The sequence below is a fragment of the Sorex araneus genome, chromosome 5 (genome assembly GCF_027595985.1).
Source record: "Sorex araneus isolate mSorAra2 chromosome 5, mSorAra2.pri, whole genome shotgun sequence".
Taxonomy (NCBI): Eukaryota; Metazoa; Chordata; class Mammalia; order Eulipotyphla; family Soricidae; genus Sorex; species Sorex araneus.
Genome location: NC_073306.1, coordinates 2,663,086 through 2,678,980, shown reverse-complemented (window position 1 = coordinate 2,678,980; position 15,895 = coordinate 2,663,086). Strand labels below are relative to the sequence as shown.

Sequence of the window (15,895 nt, the reverse complement as noted above, 5' to 3'; positions counted from 1 at the left end):
CCCCAGACCACACACGCAAACTCGTAAATGATCGTTTCACAATTACTAGAATTTCAAAATGATACCAAGTATCTAATTGTTTGAATATATCTGAAATTCAGGAAAACTTTTATATTGTTAGTTTTTTGGTTTTTTGTTTTGTTTTGTTTTGTTTTGGGTCATACTTGGTGATGCACAGGGGTTACTCCTGGCTCTTCACTCAGGAATTACCCCTGGCGGTACTCAGGGGACCATATGGGACACTGGGATTAGAACCCTGGTCGGCCGCGTGCAAGGCAAATGCCCTACCCGCTGTGCTATCGCTCCAGCCCCTGGAAAACTTTTATATTGTTGTATTTTTGAGGGGGCTTCAGTGAGGGACGCTGAGGCTAGGGCCCCCCCACCCCGACTCTGCTTGGGTGTCACTCCCAGCAGTGTCAGGGGCCATGTGGCGCTGGAGATCAAACCCAGACTCTGGCTCTTTGTGGTATCCACCCCCCAACCCCCATTTTTGAAATCAGACTCCATTTTGATTAAGTATCTTCTTGCACACAGTCAATGACCTTCTTGGCGTTGTGGGTCCGGTTGGTTTTTATGAGGAAGTGGCCCTGCAGTCAGGGGTGAGTGTTTTTGGTTTGATTGTTTCAGAGGCTGAGCAGTTGTGCGTTCATTCACAGGCTGCCCAGCTTTCTTGCATTTTGCAACTGTGAGTTCCAGGGTAATTCACGAGGACTTTCCGAGCCAGATGGGAGTGAACAGAGTCACCCTCGGAGCCTGCGTCTTCAGGGGCTCCTCTGCTTACGGCTCTTGCGTCACAGCAGATGCCACGGCCCTGGGGCGGCCCAGAGGCAGGGCCAGGGCTCCCCTTTGCCAGCGAGGGGCTTGTCGGTGACTGGGGTGGGCGCCCTGCCGGCACGGAACATATTTGACTCGACAGCACCCACCGTGCTTGGAGGTGTGACCGCTGGACCCCCGAACCTCCGAACACGGCCAGGCGTCTCCCTGCACTGCGGACTCTGGAGTTAGGACCCAGGGGGACGTCGCCGCGCTTACGGGTTGGCCTCCCGCTGCCCTGTTCCCTGGTCACTCGCCCGGTTCTTCCCGGTCAGCTTAGGGCTCCAAGTATTGGCATCGCCTGGGACAGGCGGGGACACAGAAGCTTTTAGTTTGGGGCGCCAGGTCACTCCTGCTGGAGCTCAGAGGGCCGTCTGGGGTGCCAGGGTCGGACCCCGGGGTGACAGTGGGAAAGGCACGCGCCCTCCCTGCTCAGCTCTCTCTGACCCTGGAGTCTTGAGCACTGGCCGTGGGGGGACTTAACGTCTGATGAGCGGGTAGTAGAGATGTTTCTGGAAGGCCGGGTCCCCTCTGAGCCCACCCGGGGAGCTCCAGGGCACCTGCGGAGAGGGCAGGGGAGTCCGAGTCTCTGCTGTGGGCACGGTGCCGCCAAGAGTGTCCAGAGGGACAGGCGTGTCGAGGGCAGTGGGCAGCGCTCAGCAAGGCTCTCCGGTCAGCCCCTGTCCCACAACGGGCCTCCGTGAGTCCCTCGGGAAAACGGCTTTCCTGCCTGTGTTCTCACGGGCAGCGCGTGTGCCCGTGTCACCCTCCGCCAGGGGTGCCCGGTCTCTCGGTGCTCCCGGCCTCCTGGCACCGTCCTCCTCCTCCTGCTCCTCTTCCACCTCTCCCCCTTCCACTCCTCCTCCTCGCGCTCCCCTTCCCGTCCATTTCCTCCTCTGCCTCTTCGCCTTCTCCTCCCGTTCTCCCTTCACAGTTTGGGAAATAATACCTTCCTAGAAAGCGCCCAGAGACTTTGACCCGGCCCCCGACCGGGAGGCCCCTGAAGCCCCTCCCCGTCCCCCAGCTCCCTCTGTCCCCCGGCCAGCAACTGAGGAAGGAGCCAGCGGCCCCTCTCGGGGTTTCATTCCATCACACAGAGGGTGCGGCGGGGGTGACGCGTGGGGTTCCATGGAGAACCAGGGACCTCCGCTGTGCCCAGGGGCAGGGCCCGCGCCCTGGCCTGGCACAGAGTGGGGCTCCGGGGGGAGGCGTGACCCCCGCTCTCCGGCCAGCCTGGCCAAAACTCTCCCGCGGTCAGCTGCCTCGACGGACGCAGCCTCCCCTGCCCTGACCCTCGTCCTGGTCCTGGCAGCCGAGAATGGCTTCCAAGAAACATCAGTGACACTATCAAGGGGGGCCCAGGGGAATTCAGGGTCAGCAAAGATCAAGTGAACCACTTCTGGGTGGGGATTTCCCGCGCGGCCCCGCCCCCCGTGTGAGTCACTGCAGGCCCTCCGGCTGCCTGCAGCCTTGAACCCACTCACACTAGCAGAGCCAGCGGCCCACCCGGTGCGATCAAGGTCAGTGTGCTGGGGGCCGGCGGGGGTCCGAGGGGAAGGCTAGAGCTTTGCTCCCAGGGCCGGGGGTGTCTCTCCGCTGGGCTAAGCACTTGTATTTGTAGCCCGTGACAGCAAGATGAGGAGCCGGGCTGGAGAGTTAATTTTTCCTTTTGCTGTTTAGCTCTTTAGCTCTGCGTCTCGCCTCTGCCGTCTGGGAGGATGTGCTGAGGGCTTGAGAGGCCGGGAGCGCGGTGCGGGGCTCCCTCTGCCTGGCCGGGCAGGACACAGAGCCGCTGCAGCCTGCAGGCGCGTCTGCCTCTGAAGCGGGCACGCGTCCCCTCTGCAGGCCGGCACTGTCCCCCGGGTGCGACCTCGGGCTCGCTGTAAGTCTCCCCGAACCCTCGCTCCCCTCCCGCTTGGGCTGCAGCAGGTGCTGGGCAGGGCGCCTTCCTCGGCACACCTGTGAGGGCTGGCCCTGAGGGGCTGACTTCACCGCCGCCACCCCGTGACGCTCCTCCTCCTGCCGCTCCCCCTCCTCCCAGTCCTCCTCCTCTTGCTCCCCCTCCTCCCACTCCTCCCATTCCTCCTCCTCTTCCCATTCCTCCTCCTCTTGCTCCCCCTCCTCCCAGTCCTCTTTCTCATCTCGCTCCTCCTTCTGTTCCTACTCCTCCTGCTCCCCCTCCTCCCACTCCTCCTCCTTCCGCTCCTCCACCTCCCTTTCCTCTTCCTCCTCCCATTCCTCCTCCTCTTGCTCCCCCTCCTCCCACTCCTCCTCCTTCTGCTCCTCCTCATCCCATTCCTCCTCCTGCTCCCCCTTCTCCCACTCCTCCTCCTTCTGCTCCTCCTCATCCCATTCCTCCTCCTGCTCCCCCTCCTCCCATTCCTCCTCCTCCTGCCGCTCCTCCACCTCCCATTCCTCATCCTTCTCCTGCTCCCCCTCCTCCCATTCCTCCTCCTCCTGCCTCTCCTCCACCTCCCATTCCTCATCCTTCTCCTGCTCCCCCTCCTCCCATTCCTCCTCCTCCTGCCGCTCCTCCACCTCCCATTCCTCATCCTTCTCCTGCTCCCCTTCCTCCCATTCCTCCTCCTCCTGCCTCTCCTCCACCTCCCATTCCTCCTGCTCCCCCTCCTCCCATTCCTCCTCCTCCTGCCTCTCCTCCACCTCCCATTCCTCCTGCTCCCCCTCCTCCCATTCCTCCTCCTCCTGCCTCTCCTCCACCTCCCATTCCTCATCCTTCTCCTGCTCCCCCTCCTCCCATTCCTCCTCCTCCTGCCGCTCCTCCACCTCCCATTCCTCCTGCTCCCCCTCCTCCCATTCCTCCTCCTCCTGCCTCTCCTCCACCTCCCATTCCTCATCCTTCTCCTGCTCCCCCTCCTCCCATTCCTCCTCCTCCTGCCGCTCCTCCACCTCCCATTCCTCCTGCTCCCCCTCCTCCCATTCCTCCTCCTCCTGCCTCTCTTCCACCTCCCATTCCTCCTCCTGCTCCTCCTACTCTTCCCACTCTCCTTCCACTCCTCCGCCTCCTCCAGCTCCTTGTCCTCCCGTTCGTGCTCCTCCTTCCGCTCCCCCTCTTGCTCCTGAAGACCCCGGGTTAGGACCTGGTGGGGTCTGTGTGCGCCCTGGTGGAAGCTGGAAACCACCTCCTCTCCAGAATGTTTCTCTCCTGCAGAGTGGTTCTGGTGACACCAGCGGCTCCCGTTAGAAAGCCCATCGGCACCCGCTCTGCGAGGGCCGTCCCCGGGCCCCGCCATGGGCAAGGGCTGCGCCAACGTGGTGCTCACGGTGCTGCTCGTCACGAATCTCGCCAAGACCGGGTCTCTGCCGGGCCCGTGTAGCGCCTGCGCGGCGGGTAAGAACGACCCTGTGACCGACCCCTGGAAACTCGATTCCTTGGATCTCACTAGCGGAAGAGTGGGGTCCTGACCACCTGATAGTGATCTGTCACTCATTCATCTGCCTCCTCTCCGGAGGCCCCTCCCGGCCTCTCTCCTGCCCCAGCGCCGGCTGGGAGCCAGTGTGGAGTGCCTGGGGGCGGATGCGGGTGAGGGGGGCTCGCGGCCCCATGGCCGGGCCTCGGGAAGGGTAAGCTCCAGGCCACAGCGAGGAGCAAGGCAGTAGCAGGCGGCTGCACGGGGCCAGAAAGAAGCGTTCCCCAGCGTCCCCGTGAAGGGTGCACCGAGCATCACTCTGGTCCATCCCGCAGGCGCCCAAGGCGTTTCTCCCTGCGGCTCTGCTGAGCGATGCCTCCCTGCCATCCCAAGGGAATAACGACGCTCTGGCAGCCTTGCCAGTGGGGGGCTTTGGAGGGCAGTGTTGCCAGTGGAGCGTTTTCAGACTTTTATTTTTATTTATTTGCTTTTTTGGGTCATACCCAGCAATGCACCAGGGTTACCCCTGGCTCTGCACTCAGGAATTATTCCCGGTGGTGCTCGGGGGACCCTATGGGATGCTGGGAATCGAACCCGGGTCGGCTGAGTGCAAGGCAAATGCCCTCCCCGCTGTACTATCGCTCCAGCCGGTTTTTGGACTTTTGAAGCAAAAGTCTACCACAGTGGCGTCTAGGAACGGACTCGCCGTTGTCTGCTCTCATTTTCTCGCTGTCCTGATGCTTGCAGTGCTGACTGTCCACTGTCAGGTACCCAGCTCTTGTCTGTCCTCCTCAGGTACTTTCTGTGGGAAAGCCGCAAACCAGACTTGCTTCCGCTGCCCCCCCAACAGCTTCTCCAGCAAGAGTGGGCAAAAGGCCTGTGACATATGCAGAACGTGTGAAGGTATGCGTGCCAGGCGGGCTTGGCGCAGACCCAAGCTGGGTTCCTTAGCCACAGCCCCCTTCTAAGTGGCATGTGTCAAGGTGGAGCTTCCTTTGGGGGCTGCAGAGCCAGCACCGTGGGGAGGGCGCCTGTCCTGCACTCAGCTGACCCGGGTTCCATCCCCGCTGAGTGCGGAGTCAGGAGTGAGCCCTGAGCACTGAAGGGTGCACCCCCCAAAAAAACACTAAAAAATCCCTCCAGAAATTCCTTTTTAAGTAAGCCCATCCAAGGAACGAAATTTCCTATAACAAGAGTAACTAATAGATTGAATTTTATTTGGGGGCGGGGGTGGGACCCATGGGGGGATCAGGAAGCTCTGGGCGCCCCCGGGCAATCCTCTGGCACACGTGCTGTAGTCTCAGTACTGCTCAGCTCCCGCTGTGCCAGGGGCACCCAGGCTGCCCACCAGTGCCGGGGGACTCCGGGCCCCACACACGGTGGTGCTGGGGGCCTGCAGGTGTGTCCCCAGCAAGCTTGGGGGGACCCTATGGTGCCAAGACTCGGACCAAGCATGCTAGGCCTGTCCCCTGACGACTGGACTAGCTCCCGGCCCCGGGACGGTCACTGGACACGGGAGCAGGTGCGCCCTAGCGAGCTGAGAGTGAGTCGGTCAGCCTTCCGGAGAGACTCGGCCCCTGGCCTCTCGCCCCCAGCGGGGGTCTGCTGAGGAGCGCGGTTCTGGGCTCCAGTGTCAAGCAGAAGCTGGTACCCGGGTAAGGGAACACGGTGTCGTGCAGGCGTCTTCAGGACCAGGAAGCCTTGCTCTGAAACCAGCAACACAGAGTGCGAGTGCGTGCCCGGCTTCCGCTGCGTGGACGCCGGGTGCACCCAGTGCAAACAGGACTGTGCAGAAGGGCAAGAGTTAACCCAGGAGGGTGAGTGCGCTTCTCAGGAAGATGGTGTGTGAACGTGTGTGCGTGTGTGAACGTGTGTGTGTGTGTGTGTGATCTACACACGGGTCATCAGCAGTGGCCTCGGGGCTTTGACTGTAAAGGGAAAGAGAGGTTGGTAGAAGCTTAACAGGACAAGTAGTGAACCAGGAAATCCAGCATGTTATATTTACAGGATCATTTTCCCAGTCAATGGAAATCACTTGAAACCCCAACATCCCTCCCTTCCCAGCAGCAGGCACTGACCTTCAACACTCCGTGGACGGTTAGGATCATTCATGCCCAGTCAGCTTGGGATTGGGCTTCAAGAATGTCGCATGATCTCCCTCGTTGTACACTGCGGCCTGGGATTGAGTGCGTCCGGGAAAGTGACAGTTCCTGGAAACGCTGCCTCTGAAATGGCTGCTTTGTCTTACTCTTTTCTAAGGTTGTAAGGACTGTGCCTTTGGGACATTCTACGACGAGGAGCGTGGCGCCTGCAGAGCCTGGACAGAGTACGTATGGCTCCTTGGCTTACGGGACAGGCGGTGGGGTCACACTTCTCAGAGACAAGCGATGTTGTCACTGATGTCTCTTAAAGCCCTCCAACTGGCAGAAGAAATAACTGCCGAGAGTCAGAGTGGGCACAGCCCAGGGGAACAGTGGTTTGGTCCCCAGAGTAGATGTTCTCCCCCACAGATTTTACCCGGGCGCCTCTCAGATGTGGCAGCGGCCGAGTCACTCTCGGCCATGGGACTTGTTTCCTTCCGGCTCATCTCTTCTCTGCTCTTCCCTTCTCTCACCCATGAGCCTGCCTTATAGAGAGGTCCCCGGGGGAGGTAGAGGATGCTTCCTGATCCCCAGACAGAATCTGGACAGTAGGATCATAATAGGCAGGAAAACAGTTGTCGGTACACGCGGGAATGTTCCTGTTCCCTGATCTGGACCAGCCCTGCTCCAAGTGTGGCCGATGACAGGAGCTGGACGTCCATGGTCTCTTCCCTGCCATAGCTAGCACCGCCCCCCTCCACGCCCCTCCACGCCCCTCCCCCCTGCCTGGAGAGCAAACGGTTTGAGACTTGACAAAGCAAATCGGAAGTCACACGTATCTACTGACACTAATAATGAAAGTTTAGGATTGTGTTTTGAAGGATTTTGTTTTTAAGAATTTGATTTTACTAGAAACACCCTTTTTCTTTTATATTGAGATTTTAGTTATCTTTTACAAAAGTCTTGGTTTGCAACAGATAGAAAGGCTTTTTTTTTTTAAGCCCTCTTACCACACATGCCTTTGAACAGTCAAGGGAGTGCACAGAGAGCATCACACTGGCTTTGTAAGAATAGGTTAGTTTGGGAGGAATACAGGGACAAAAGGAAAGAAGAGGACGGGGGGGGGTGATGGTGGCGGAGGTGATCGTGGGGGCGATGGCATTGGTCCTCATGGCAGTGACACTGGTGACAAGGATAACAGTGGCAAGGATAATAGTGGTCACGAGGATGGTGATGATGATGTCCCTCATGGTGGCGATACCGACCGTGCTGATGTAATAATAGCAGTGAGCAGCAGAGGGCGATGGTGATGACAGTGATATTAACAATTATGCTAATTTGCTGCCGATACCTAGGGCCAGGGTGATGCTCGTATGCTGGCCACAGTGATCGTGCTGGTGGGGAAAGATGGCCTGAGGATGAACAGCCGCTCCTGGCTGGGCAAGAGCCCGGCCCAGGCGGTGCAGAGCTGGGCCCGCTGCCTTGGGCCATGAAGTCAGTCCTTTGCAGAGAAAACTGAGGCTTACAGAGGTTCCCAATGTGCCCTGAAGACACCCTGCACAGTGGCCGCGCCAGAGCCCTAGCCCAGGCCTCGGCGATGCCAGCACGTCACGAGGGCAGAGTCCTAAGCCTGGGGCTGAGTTGTCATGCGTGTGCTACACACAATCCCCGAGGCTTTAGAAGCTGGGCGGAAGAGAGGGACCAGGAGAAGCCGCCTGGGCCACGCTGCCCCGGGCACTGGCCCTGGGAAGAAAGAGTGCCCGTTAGCTGGCAGGCAGGGGCTGACGGTGCTGTCCGGGTGCAGGACAGGCAATCAGGGAGGGCTTCCTGGGATCTGAGTCTCCGGCACCCCAGGGCTCGTGGCAGGCTGTTAGCCGCTGATAGTAGCGTTTGGGTCAGTGCGCTGCACCTCCACTAATCCTGTGGGCCCTTCCCGTGGCCCCCTCAGCTGCTCTCTGGCTGGAAAGTCTGTGCTGGCCGCTGGATCGAAGGACAGAGATGTGGTGTGTGGCCCGGACCCGGCAGACTTCTCACCGGCGGCACCGTCCACCACCAGGCTCACGCCTGCCGGAGCACCAGGTAGCCGGGCCGTCGCGCTGGCCGTCGCGCTGGAGAGGGGGAGGAGCCCGCTGCCTCGTGGTCCTCAGTCTCGGCCCACTGTGGGCGCCTGCAGCAGCCCCCCTGCCTTCTCAGGACCCACGGGGGTTTCCCAGGCTTTCAGTGTGAGACATGTGACAGCCAGAGGGAACACGAGGTCCCCCCAGTGGGACGGGGACACCCCAGTGTACCCTAGAGACCAGCCACTTAACTCTCGTAACCTTTAGCAAAAGTCTGTTGTTAGTTTGGGGGGGGCACACCCGACAGTGCTCAGGGCTTACTCTGGGCTCTGTGCTCAGGGATCTCTCCTGGCGGGGCTCAGAGGACCATATGGGGTGTCAGGGCTCGAACCCGGGTCTGCTGCATGCAAGGCAGGTGCCCTCCCCAATGTACTGTCGCTCTGGCCCTGTTGTGTCTTGTTTGTGTCCCGCTGGCCTGACATGCCAGCAGAGCCCTCGGCCAGTGGCTGGACATGCGGGCGGCCTCTCCTCTCGCCGGGTCCAGAAACCCACCTCCCCGCGGTCCCCTGCAGGCCACGCCCCCCAGTTCCTCGTTGTCCTCCTCCTGCTGATGTCCACCGCAGTCATCATCCTGGCGTTCGTCCTCATGCTCCGCCTCTCCGTGGTCAGACACGGCTGGAAGAAACTCTTGGACCTGCTCAAACAGCGTAAGTCTCCCCAAACGCCCAGGAGCACTTTATGGCGGGGAGGAAAGAGGGACAGGGTGTCGGCCACACGGGTGCGCGCAAGGGGGACTCCTGGCTCTGTGCAGGCATCACTCCTGGCAGCGCTGGGGACCCTGTGCATTGCCGGGGGCTCAACAGGGGCCTGCCACTGGCAAGGCCAGCGCCCGAAGCCCGGTGCTCGCTCTCCGCCCTCCCTGGCGGGGATGCTGAGTTCTGAGGATGCCATGAGAGTGGACTGGGGCTGCCCAGAGGTTAGCACCCGACCGGACGTGCGGCAAAGCACGAGGTATGGGGGCAGGGGGCCAGGTGGGAGCACCTGCTCCTGTGAGTCGTGAGGCATCAGAGGAGTGACTGGGCACCCGGCAGTGCCCAGGACAAGTTCGCCTGCCCCAAAGGGCAGCGAAAGCCGGGCTGGAGAAAGGGGAGGTCGGAAATACGGCAGTGGAAGTAGTGTGGTCTCAGGGAAGTGTGTTTGTATTTGTGTGTCCGAGAGTGTGTGTGTCTGTATGTGTCTCTTATGTGTCTGTGTGTAGGCTTGCATGTGTCTGTATTTGTGTCTCTGTGTATCTGTGTCTGAATCTGTGTGTGTGTGTGTGTGTGTGTGTGTGTGTGCAGAGGGAGAGGGAAGCTACATACAGTGGGCCCGAGCCCTGGTGTGGCTTCGGGAGGTGTCTGTGTCAGCTCAGCCAGGCAGGTGCCGGAGATCATTTTTCAAAAAGACAATTCCTGGGGCTGGAGCAATAGCACAGCGCATAGGGCGTTTGCCTGGCACGCGGCCGACCCGGGTTCGATCCTTGGCATCCCATAGGGTCCCCCAAACACCGCCCGGAGTAATTCCTGAGTGCAGAGCCAGGAGGAACCCCTGAGCATCGCTGGGTGTGACCCAAAAAGCAAGCAAACAAACCAACAGTCCCCAAAGGACAGTTCCTGCCTCGGGAAGGCGCTGCAGGCAGAGCGCGGGCGAGCGTGCGGGCGTGTTTGGAGCCGCCTTCGACAGGGCGCCCTGCTCCGGTCTCCCTGCAGGACGGCATGTCCCCGGCAGTGGCCTCGCCACGGGCCTCACCCCGGAACAGCCCCACCCTCCGCGAGGGCCTGAGAGAGCGAGTGTCTATTTGGGGATGTTAAGAGTCGCTGCGGGGGCCGGGGCGGGGCCCAGGGTGGACAAGGCACGAGAGCGCCCACAGTCTCTCGAGCCCGGGGAGGGTGAGGACAGCCCTGTTCCTCCTGTCCCTGCGCTCGCTCAGAGCTCGCTAGAAAGCACGAGAGACCCGGGAGATGCAGCCCTGTGGGCTTCCATGAACTGTCGCCAAAGGACCCCTCGCCGGGTCGGGAAATGGGGCGCCCGTTCCCAGGAGACCCTCCCCGCCTCCAGCCCCCCGCGCTGCCGGCCTCCGCAAGCTGTCTCGGTGCCTTGTCCCACTCAGCAGCACTGTTTAAAGGGCCCTGTGCTCCTTGTTCCGCTTTCCCTTGTCTGAGCACACCCAGCTGTGCTCCCAGTTTGGTGCTCGGAGGCCACTGTACCCCGTGGTGGCGGGGACGAGCCCGGTGCTCTGCTGCTGAGCTGTCTCCCCGTTAGACTCTTCCTCCTCAGACTCGCCGTTCCCGTGTGTCGCCCCGGTCCCCCGCCCCCGGCCCCTTCCTTTGCTCTGACGCTGAGGATTCTCTGCCCTGACTCCGGCAGAAGCTGCTTGCCCGGTGCGGATGGGGCTTCGGAAACTTCTAGATCAAGTCGCGTGAATCATTTTCTCTGGTGCAGTGTGGGACCCGAGCCGCAGTTGGCGTTTCTGTGTGAACAGTAAGCGTGTGCTGCTGGCACGGTGAGGCCGTGGCCGTGGGCCCTGTGCTTCCGCCGCGTTCCAGACTGGTCAAGGGTGTCCCCCGCCGCGCCCCCTCGCTCCCCCCGCTGCCCACCTTGTGTCTGGGTGGGGGTCGAGGACCCCATCTTGGCCTGGTTCCAAGTTAATTTTCCCAGCATCCCTCAGACTCCGGCGAGGCCCGCAGCTGGCCCGCAGGCCGTCTCTGTCTTGTCAGGAGAGTCTCTTCCCGGGTGATTCTCTGCCTTCTGAGTCTGCTGATCAAGTTCATGCATTTATCTTTCTCCACGCGGTGGTTCCCACCTCAGTTCTGCTTTTTTTTTTTTTTTTTTGGTTCTGCTTTTGAGGTCTAACCTCTGATTCAAATCACTGAGCTCACACTTAAATCTTTTTATTTTTTATTTTTTTGCTTTTTGGGTCACACCATAAATTGAATTACAGACCCGTGTCCCGGTCTGTCTGCGGGAATTGTTAGGTTGCGGTGGTTCTCGAGCTCCATGTTCCTTTCACCTTTCACCTTTCACCTGTTGCTGATGGCATCGAGAGCTGCCGTGAATATAGTCCCGTACAGGTGACTGGACGTGTGACGTGGACGTGTCTCCACACTGCTAAGCCAAAACCCGGGAGGACAAGGCCGGGTCAGATGTTAAGCGTATGTGGAATTTTTTAAGGAGCTGCCAAAGTTTTTCCCGGGGAGGGTGGGGTTGTCCCCTTCGGTGTCCCACCAGTGATGCAGGATGGACCCCGTTTCTCCGCCAGCGTGCGCGGGGCCACACGTTGTCATCCCAAAGTACCTCCTTTAGGGGCCGGAGCGACAGCACAGCGGGGAGGGCGTTTGCCTTGCACGCAGCCGACCCGGGTTCAATCCCCGGCATCCCATAGGGTCCCCCAAGCACGCCAGGAGTAATTCCTGAGTGCAGAGCCAGGAGTAACCCCTGAGCATCGTGGGGTGTGACTGAAAAAAAGCAAAAAAAAAAAAAAACCCACCAAAGTACCTCCTTTAGCCTGGCCTCTCGCCATTAAAAAGTGCTTATTTTTGCATGGACTTTCCGTCGGCTCCATGGCATGCATCGCCCCGTGCCTCTGGCTCCTTCTGCCAGCGGCCGCCTGGACCAGCCACAGAATGTTCTCGACACGCCTCCATCTGGGCCTGGCCACACCTGTGGTCTGTGAGTCTCTTCCTCCCAGCGGACAGCTGCCTTCTCGCCCTCGCCCTTGCCCTGAGTTTTCTTCAGAGAAAAGGTTTTTTTAAAATTCAGATGAGATTCAATTTGCTCATTCTTGGGGGCTGGAGCGATAGCACAGCAGGGAGGGCGTTTGCCTTGCACGCGGCCGGCCTGGGTTCAATTCCCAGCATCCCATAGGTTCCCCTGAGCACCGCCAGGGGTGATTCCTTGAGTGCAGAGCCAGCAGTAACCCCTGTGCACTGCCGGGTGTGACCCGAAAAGAAAGAAAAAACACACAATTTGCTCATTCTTAATGTACGAGTTCCCAAGTCAAAAAGATTCAGTTCCTCCCCAGTGGTTCTCTTCTAAGTGTCTGACATTTACATCTATTTTTTTTTTTTAATTTACAGACCTGAGGGGTGTGGGTCAAGATTGTTTGTGTTTGGGTTTTTTTCCTGCCTCTGGATGTTCAATTGCAGCGGCAGCAGCAGCAGTGGGGAAGAGACCCCCCTTCCCTGAATCGCTCTCTCGTCTTTGTTGAAAATCAGTTGACTTATGTGGAAGTTATTTCTGTCCCTCTCTTCTGTCCCCGTAACCTATGTGGTTGGTTTCCTGCTGACACTGCTCGGTCTGGATTTCTGTCGTATTGTGATAAGTTTTTCGTAAGTGTCTCTGTTCAGATATTGCTGAATCCTGCTTCTACTGTTCTCGAACAGTCTCTGCCGCCTTGCTCATGCGCACAGCCAACCTGTGGCTTTCGGGGCGGCAACGATCGTGCGAGCGGGGACACGGGGTGCAGGCCCCGACCCGCCGAAATCTCCTCGGCCTCCACGTTTTCTTTCTATAACTGGTCCTTGGTGCCATTTCCAAAGTAAGATTGCGGGCTGGAGCAATAGCACAGCGGGGAAGGCGTTTGCCTTGCATGTGGCCGACCTGGGTTCGATTCCCAGCATCCCATAGGGTCCCCTGAGCACCGCCAGGGGTGATTCCTGAGTGCAGAGCTAGGAGTAACCCCTGTGCATTGCCAGGTGTGACCCAAAGAGAAAAAAGAAACAAACAAGTAAGATCGCATCTTGGTATCTGAATATCTGGCCAGTTTTTCATGAGCAGCTTGGAGCTCATATTGGATGTTGGATTTTGGGTTTTATTTATTCATTTATTTTCTTAATAGAAACCGCACTTAAAATTGAGGAAGGGCCTTTTACTTTGTCAGACTATAAAAATAGTGTCCCAGGGGCTAAAGAGATGGTGTGGGCCTGTATGCAGGAGGCTGGGGCGAGAGCATTGCCTGGCTTCCTTGAGCACCACCCAGAGTGACCCCCAGGCCAGGAGTAGCCCCTGAGCACTGCTGGGTGTGACCCACCCACCAGAACAAAACAAAGCTGCTGTCCCGGATTGAGCGGTGCTCAGTAGGTACACAGAGACTTCACGGTAACACGTGTAAGGAGCCAGTGGAACCCGGGGCCGAGAGATAGCACAGGGGGTAGGGCGCTTGTCTTGAATGCAGCTGACCCAGGTTCGATCCCCGGCATCCCTTAGGACCTTTGAGCAGTGATACCGGGAGTGATACCTGACTGCAGAGCGAGGAGTCACCCCTGGTATTGCCAGCTGGGGCCCAAACTCCTGCCTCTCCTCAAGAACAAAACCAAACCAAACCACGTACAAAGAACCAGAAACCGAGGGATCCTTTGGTCCTTAACTTCCTAGCGGTGAGAGTCCTGGGCACGTCACCAGAACCGTGCTGCCGTCAGCATCTCATTCAGATGGTCCCACGCTTAGCTGACGTCATCTTCAGACTCAGTTACCTGCAGGGTCAAACCCTGCTGGGACGTGACTAACTCTGTGGTTAGAGCGACTCGCGACCGAGACTTGTTTCCCTTGTGGAAAGTAAACTAGAGCACCAACACAGAGACTTGGTCAAAGAAGTCTTAAAATACCCGGACAGGCTCCGGGGCCGAGGGAGGCTTTGCAAGGGGGTGTCTGGGCTTGATCCCCACACCACAGGGTTCCCTGAGGACTCTGGGAAGTAGCCCTGAGCACTGCCGGCTGTGGCTCCCCCCAGGGCCCCAAAAAAGTCATCCTGAAAAAAAGTTCAGATTTGCGTTGGCCTGTTGGGGGGGGGGGTTGTTGGGCGCTAAGCCTGCTGCGGGGACCTCGGCTTAGCCCTTTCTGAGGCTGGGACCCAGCCCGCAGAGGAGAAACGGACAAAGCAAGCCAGAACTCAGTGACTTTTGAATTAATTGTTGTTTTTGTCTTTGGGCCACACCCAGCTGTGCACAGGGCTTACTCCTGGCTCTGTGCTCAGGGATTGGTCCTGGCCAGGCTTGGGGAACCCGCTGGGGGCCGGGGATTGAACCGGGGGCTGGCAGTGAGCAGGACAAACGCCTCCCCTGCCGCGTCATGCCCCAGCCCCAGGGTTCAGTGTCTTTTGCTTTGCTCTCAGCCTTCTTCAGTCCAGTCCACACCTCCCAAGAGGAAGATGCCTGCAGCTGCCGCTGTCCCGAGGAGGAAGCAGGGGAACGTGTGCTGTGACGCCAGCATCCAGCCGGCAGCGTGTCCGCGAGCGAAGCGAAGAGAAAGCTTAATGGACAGGCGCCATCCTGGACCCACTCAGAAGGCCCCGAGTCTCCGCCACACACCCAGAAATGCCCCTCAGCGCTGTGAGCAGGAGGGGGCAGGACTGGGGACAAGGGTCCTTCCCACGTGCTTCCCGCAGGCCCGGCCACTGCACTGCGCCAGGAATTCTATTCGGATTGCAATCAGGAGGTCGGTGACCCAGCTGAAGCCATCGTCAAAGCAGTTTCCGTTGTTTGCCCTGTGCTAATGTGATATAACTGCGGCCAGAGGAGGCAGGAAATTGCCCCGACCCGATTCCCACTGGCCATTCAGCCGGTCGGCACGAGGCCCAGGCGGACGGACCTCGAGACTGGGGTCCGGGCAAGGAAGTTGGAAAGATGCCCAGCGTCCCTGCGTGTCCTGGGGCTTCCCTGGCCTCGTGCCAACTTCCTTGGGCTTTGGTTGGATTCTTAAAAATGCAGAAAGTCAGCTGTGATGGCCAGCGGAGGAGCCGGAAAGAGAAGGGGTGCCGGGACCCGGAGCCGGCACCGCCAGCCTGGCACTTCCGGGCCGAAACAGAAGTTTGCTTTCAGGACCGTTGGGCTGGGAATGTTTTTCTCCCGAGCGTGACTGTCCTCAGTCAGCCCGACCTGCACCCCAGCCTGGGGTCTGCACTCCCTTGCTTACAGAGAGAAACAATGTCTGCTCTCACAGTGCTCCCCACTATCAGCGTCACGCTGTCCCGTGTTCGGAGCTCTGCAGAATAGCGCTGTGTTTCCGGCGCTCCTGGGACCGCTTTGCTCGCTCGGAGCTCTGTTTGGGATCACGCACGCCGTGCGCGGCTGAGATGCGTCCCCCGGAACCCACACAGACGTGTGCAAATACACCCGAGCCCTCAGTCCCCTCTCCTGAGTGACGCGCACGTGCTTTCCTTTGCTGGGGCGAGTGACACGGATCCCGGGGGCAGTCTCGGGTGTGACACGGATCCCGGGGGCAGTCTCGGGTGTGACACGGATCCCTGGGGCACTTGCGGGTGTGACACGGATCCCGGGGGCAGTCGCGGGTGTGACACGGATCCCTGGGGCAGTCTCGGGTGTGAGCGTGCAGGAGCGGCTGCGTCGGGCAGCCATGAGCTGCACCCCCAGTCTGACAGGGGGCCACGCTCCAGCCTGTGTTATTTCCCCGGGATTTGGGTGCAGGGATTAGAGCGGATTCCGGCTAACGCCTCGTGGCCGGCGCGGGAGGAGGTCACCGTGCCGGACGCCTTCAGGGTCACGACCCTTCCATCTGGCGGCGGCGGCCACAGTCAGGAGCC

General features: G+C 59.5%; 1 protein-coding gene across 1 annotated transcript; it reads left to right on the top strand.

Annotated features, from left to right (window-relative positions):
* The first annotated feature begins 389 nt into the window (after nt 1-389).
* TNFRSF9 (TNF receptor superfamily member 9) lies at nt 390-15,365 on the top strand. The gene is made up of 9 exons (XM_004607229.2): nt 390-2,333; nt 2,494-2,695; nt 3,983-4,162; nt 4,977-5,084; nt 5,861-5,998; nt 6,441-6,507; nt 8,211-8,341; nt 8,892-9,026; nt 14,468-15,365. Exons 3-9 carry the CDS (start codon nt 4,063-4,065, stop codon nt 14,554-14,556), a joined length of 768 nt encoding a protein of 255 aa, XP_004607286.1. The 5' UTR covers nt 390-2,333; nt 2,494-2,695; nt 3,983-4,062; the 3' UTR covers nt 14,557-15,365.
* The last annotated feature ends 530 nt before the right edge of the window (nt 15,366-15,895 follow it).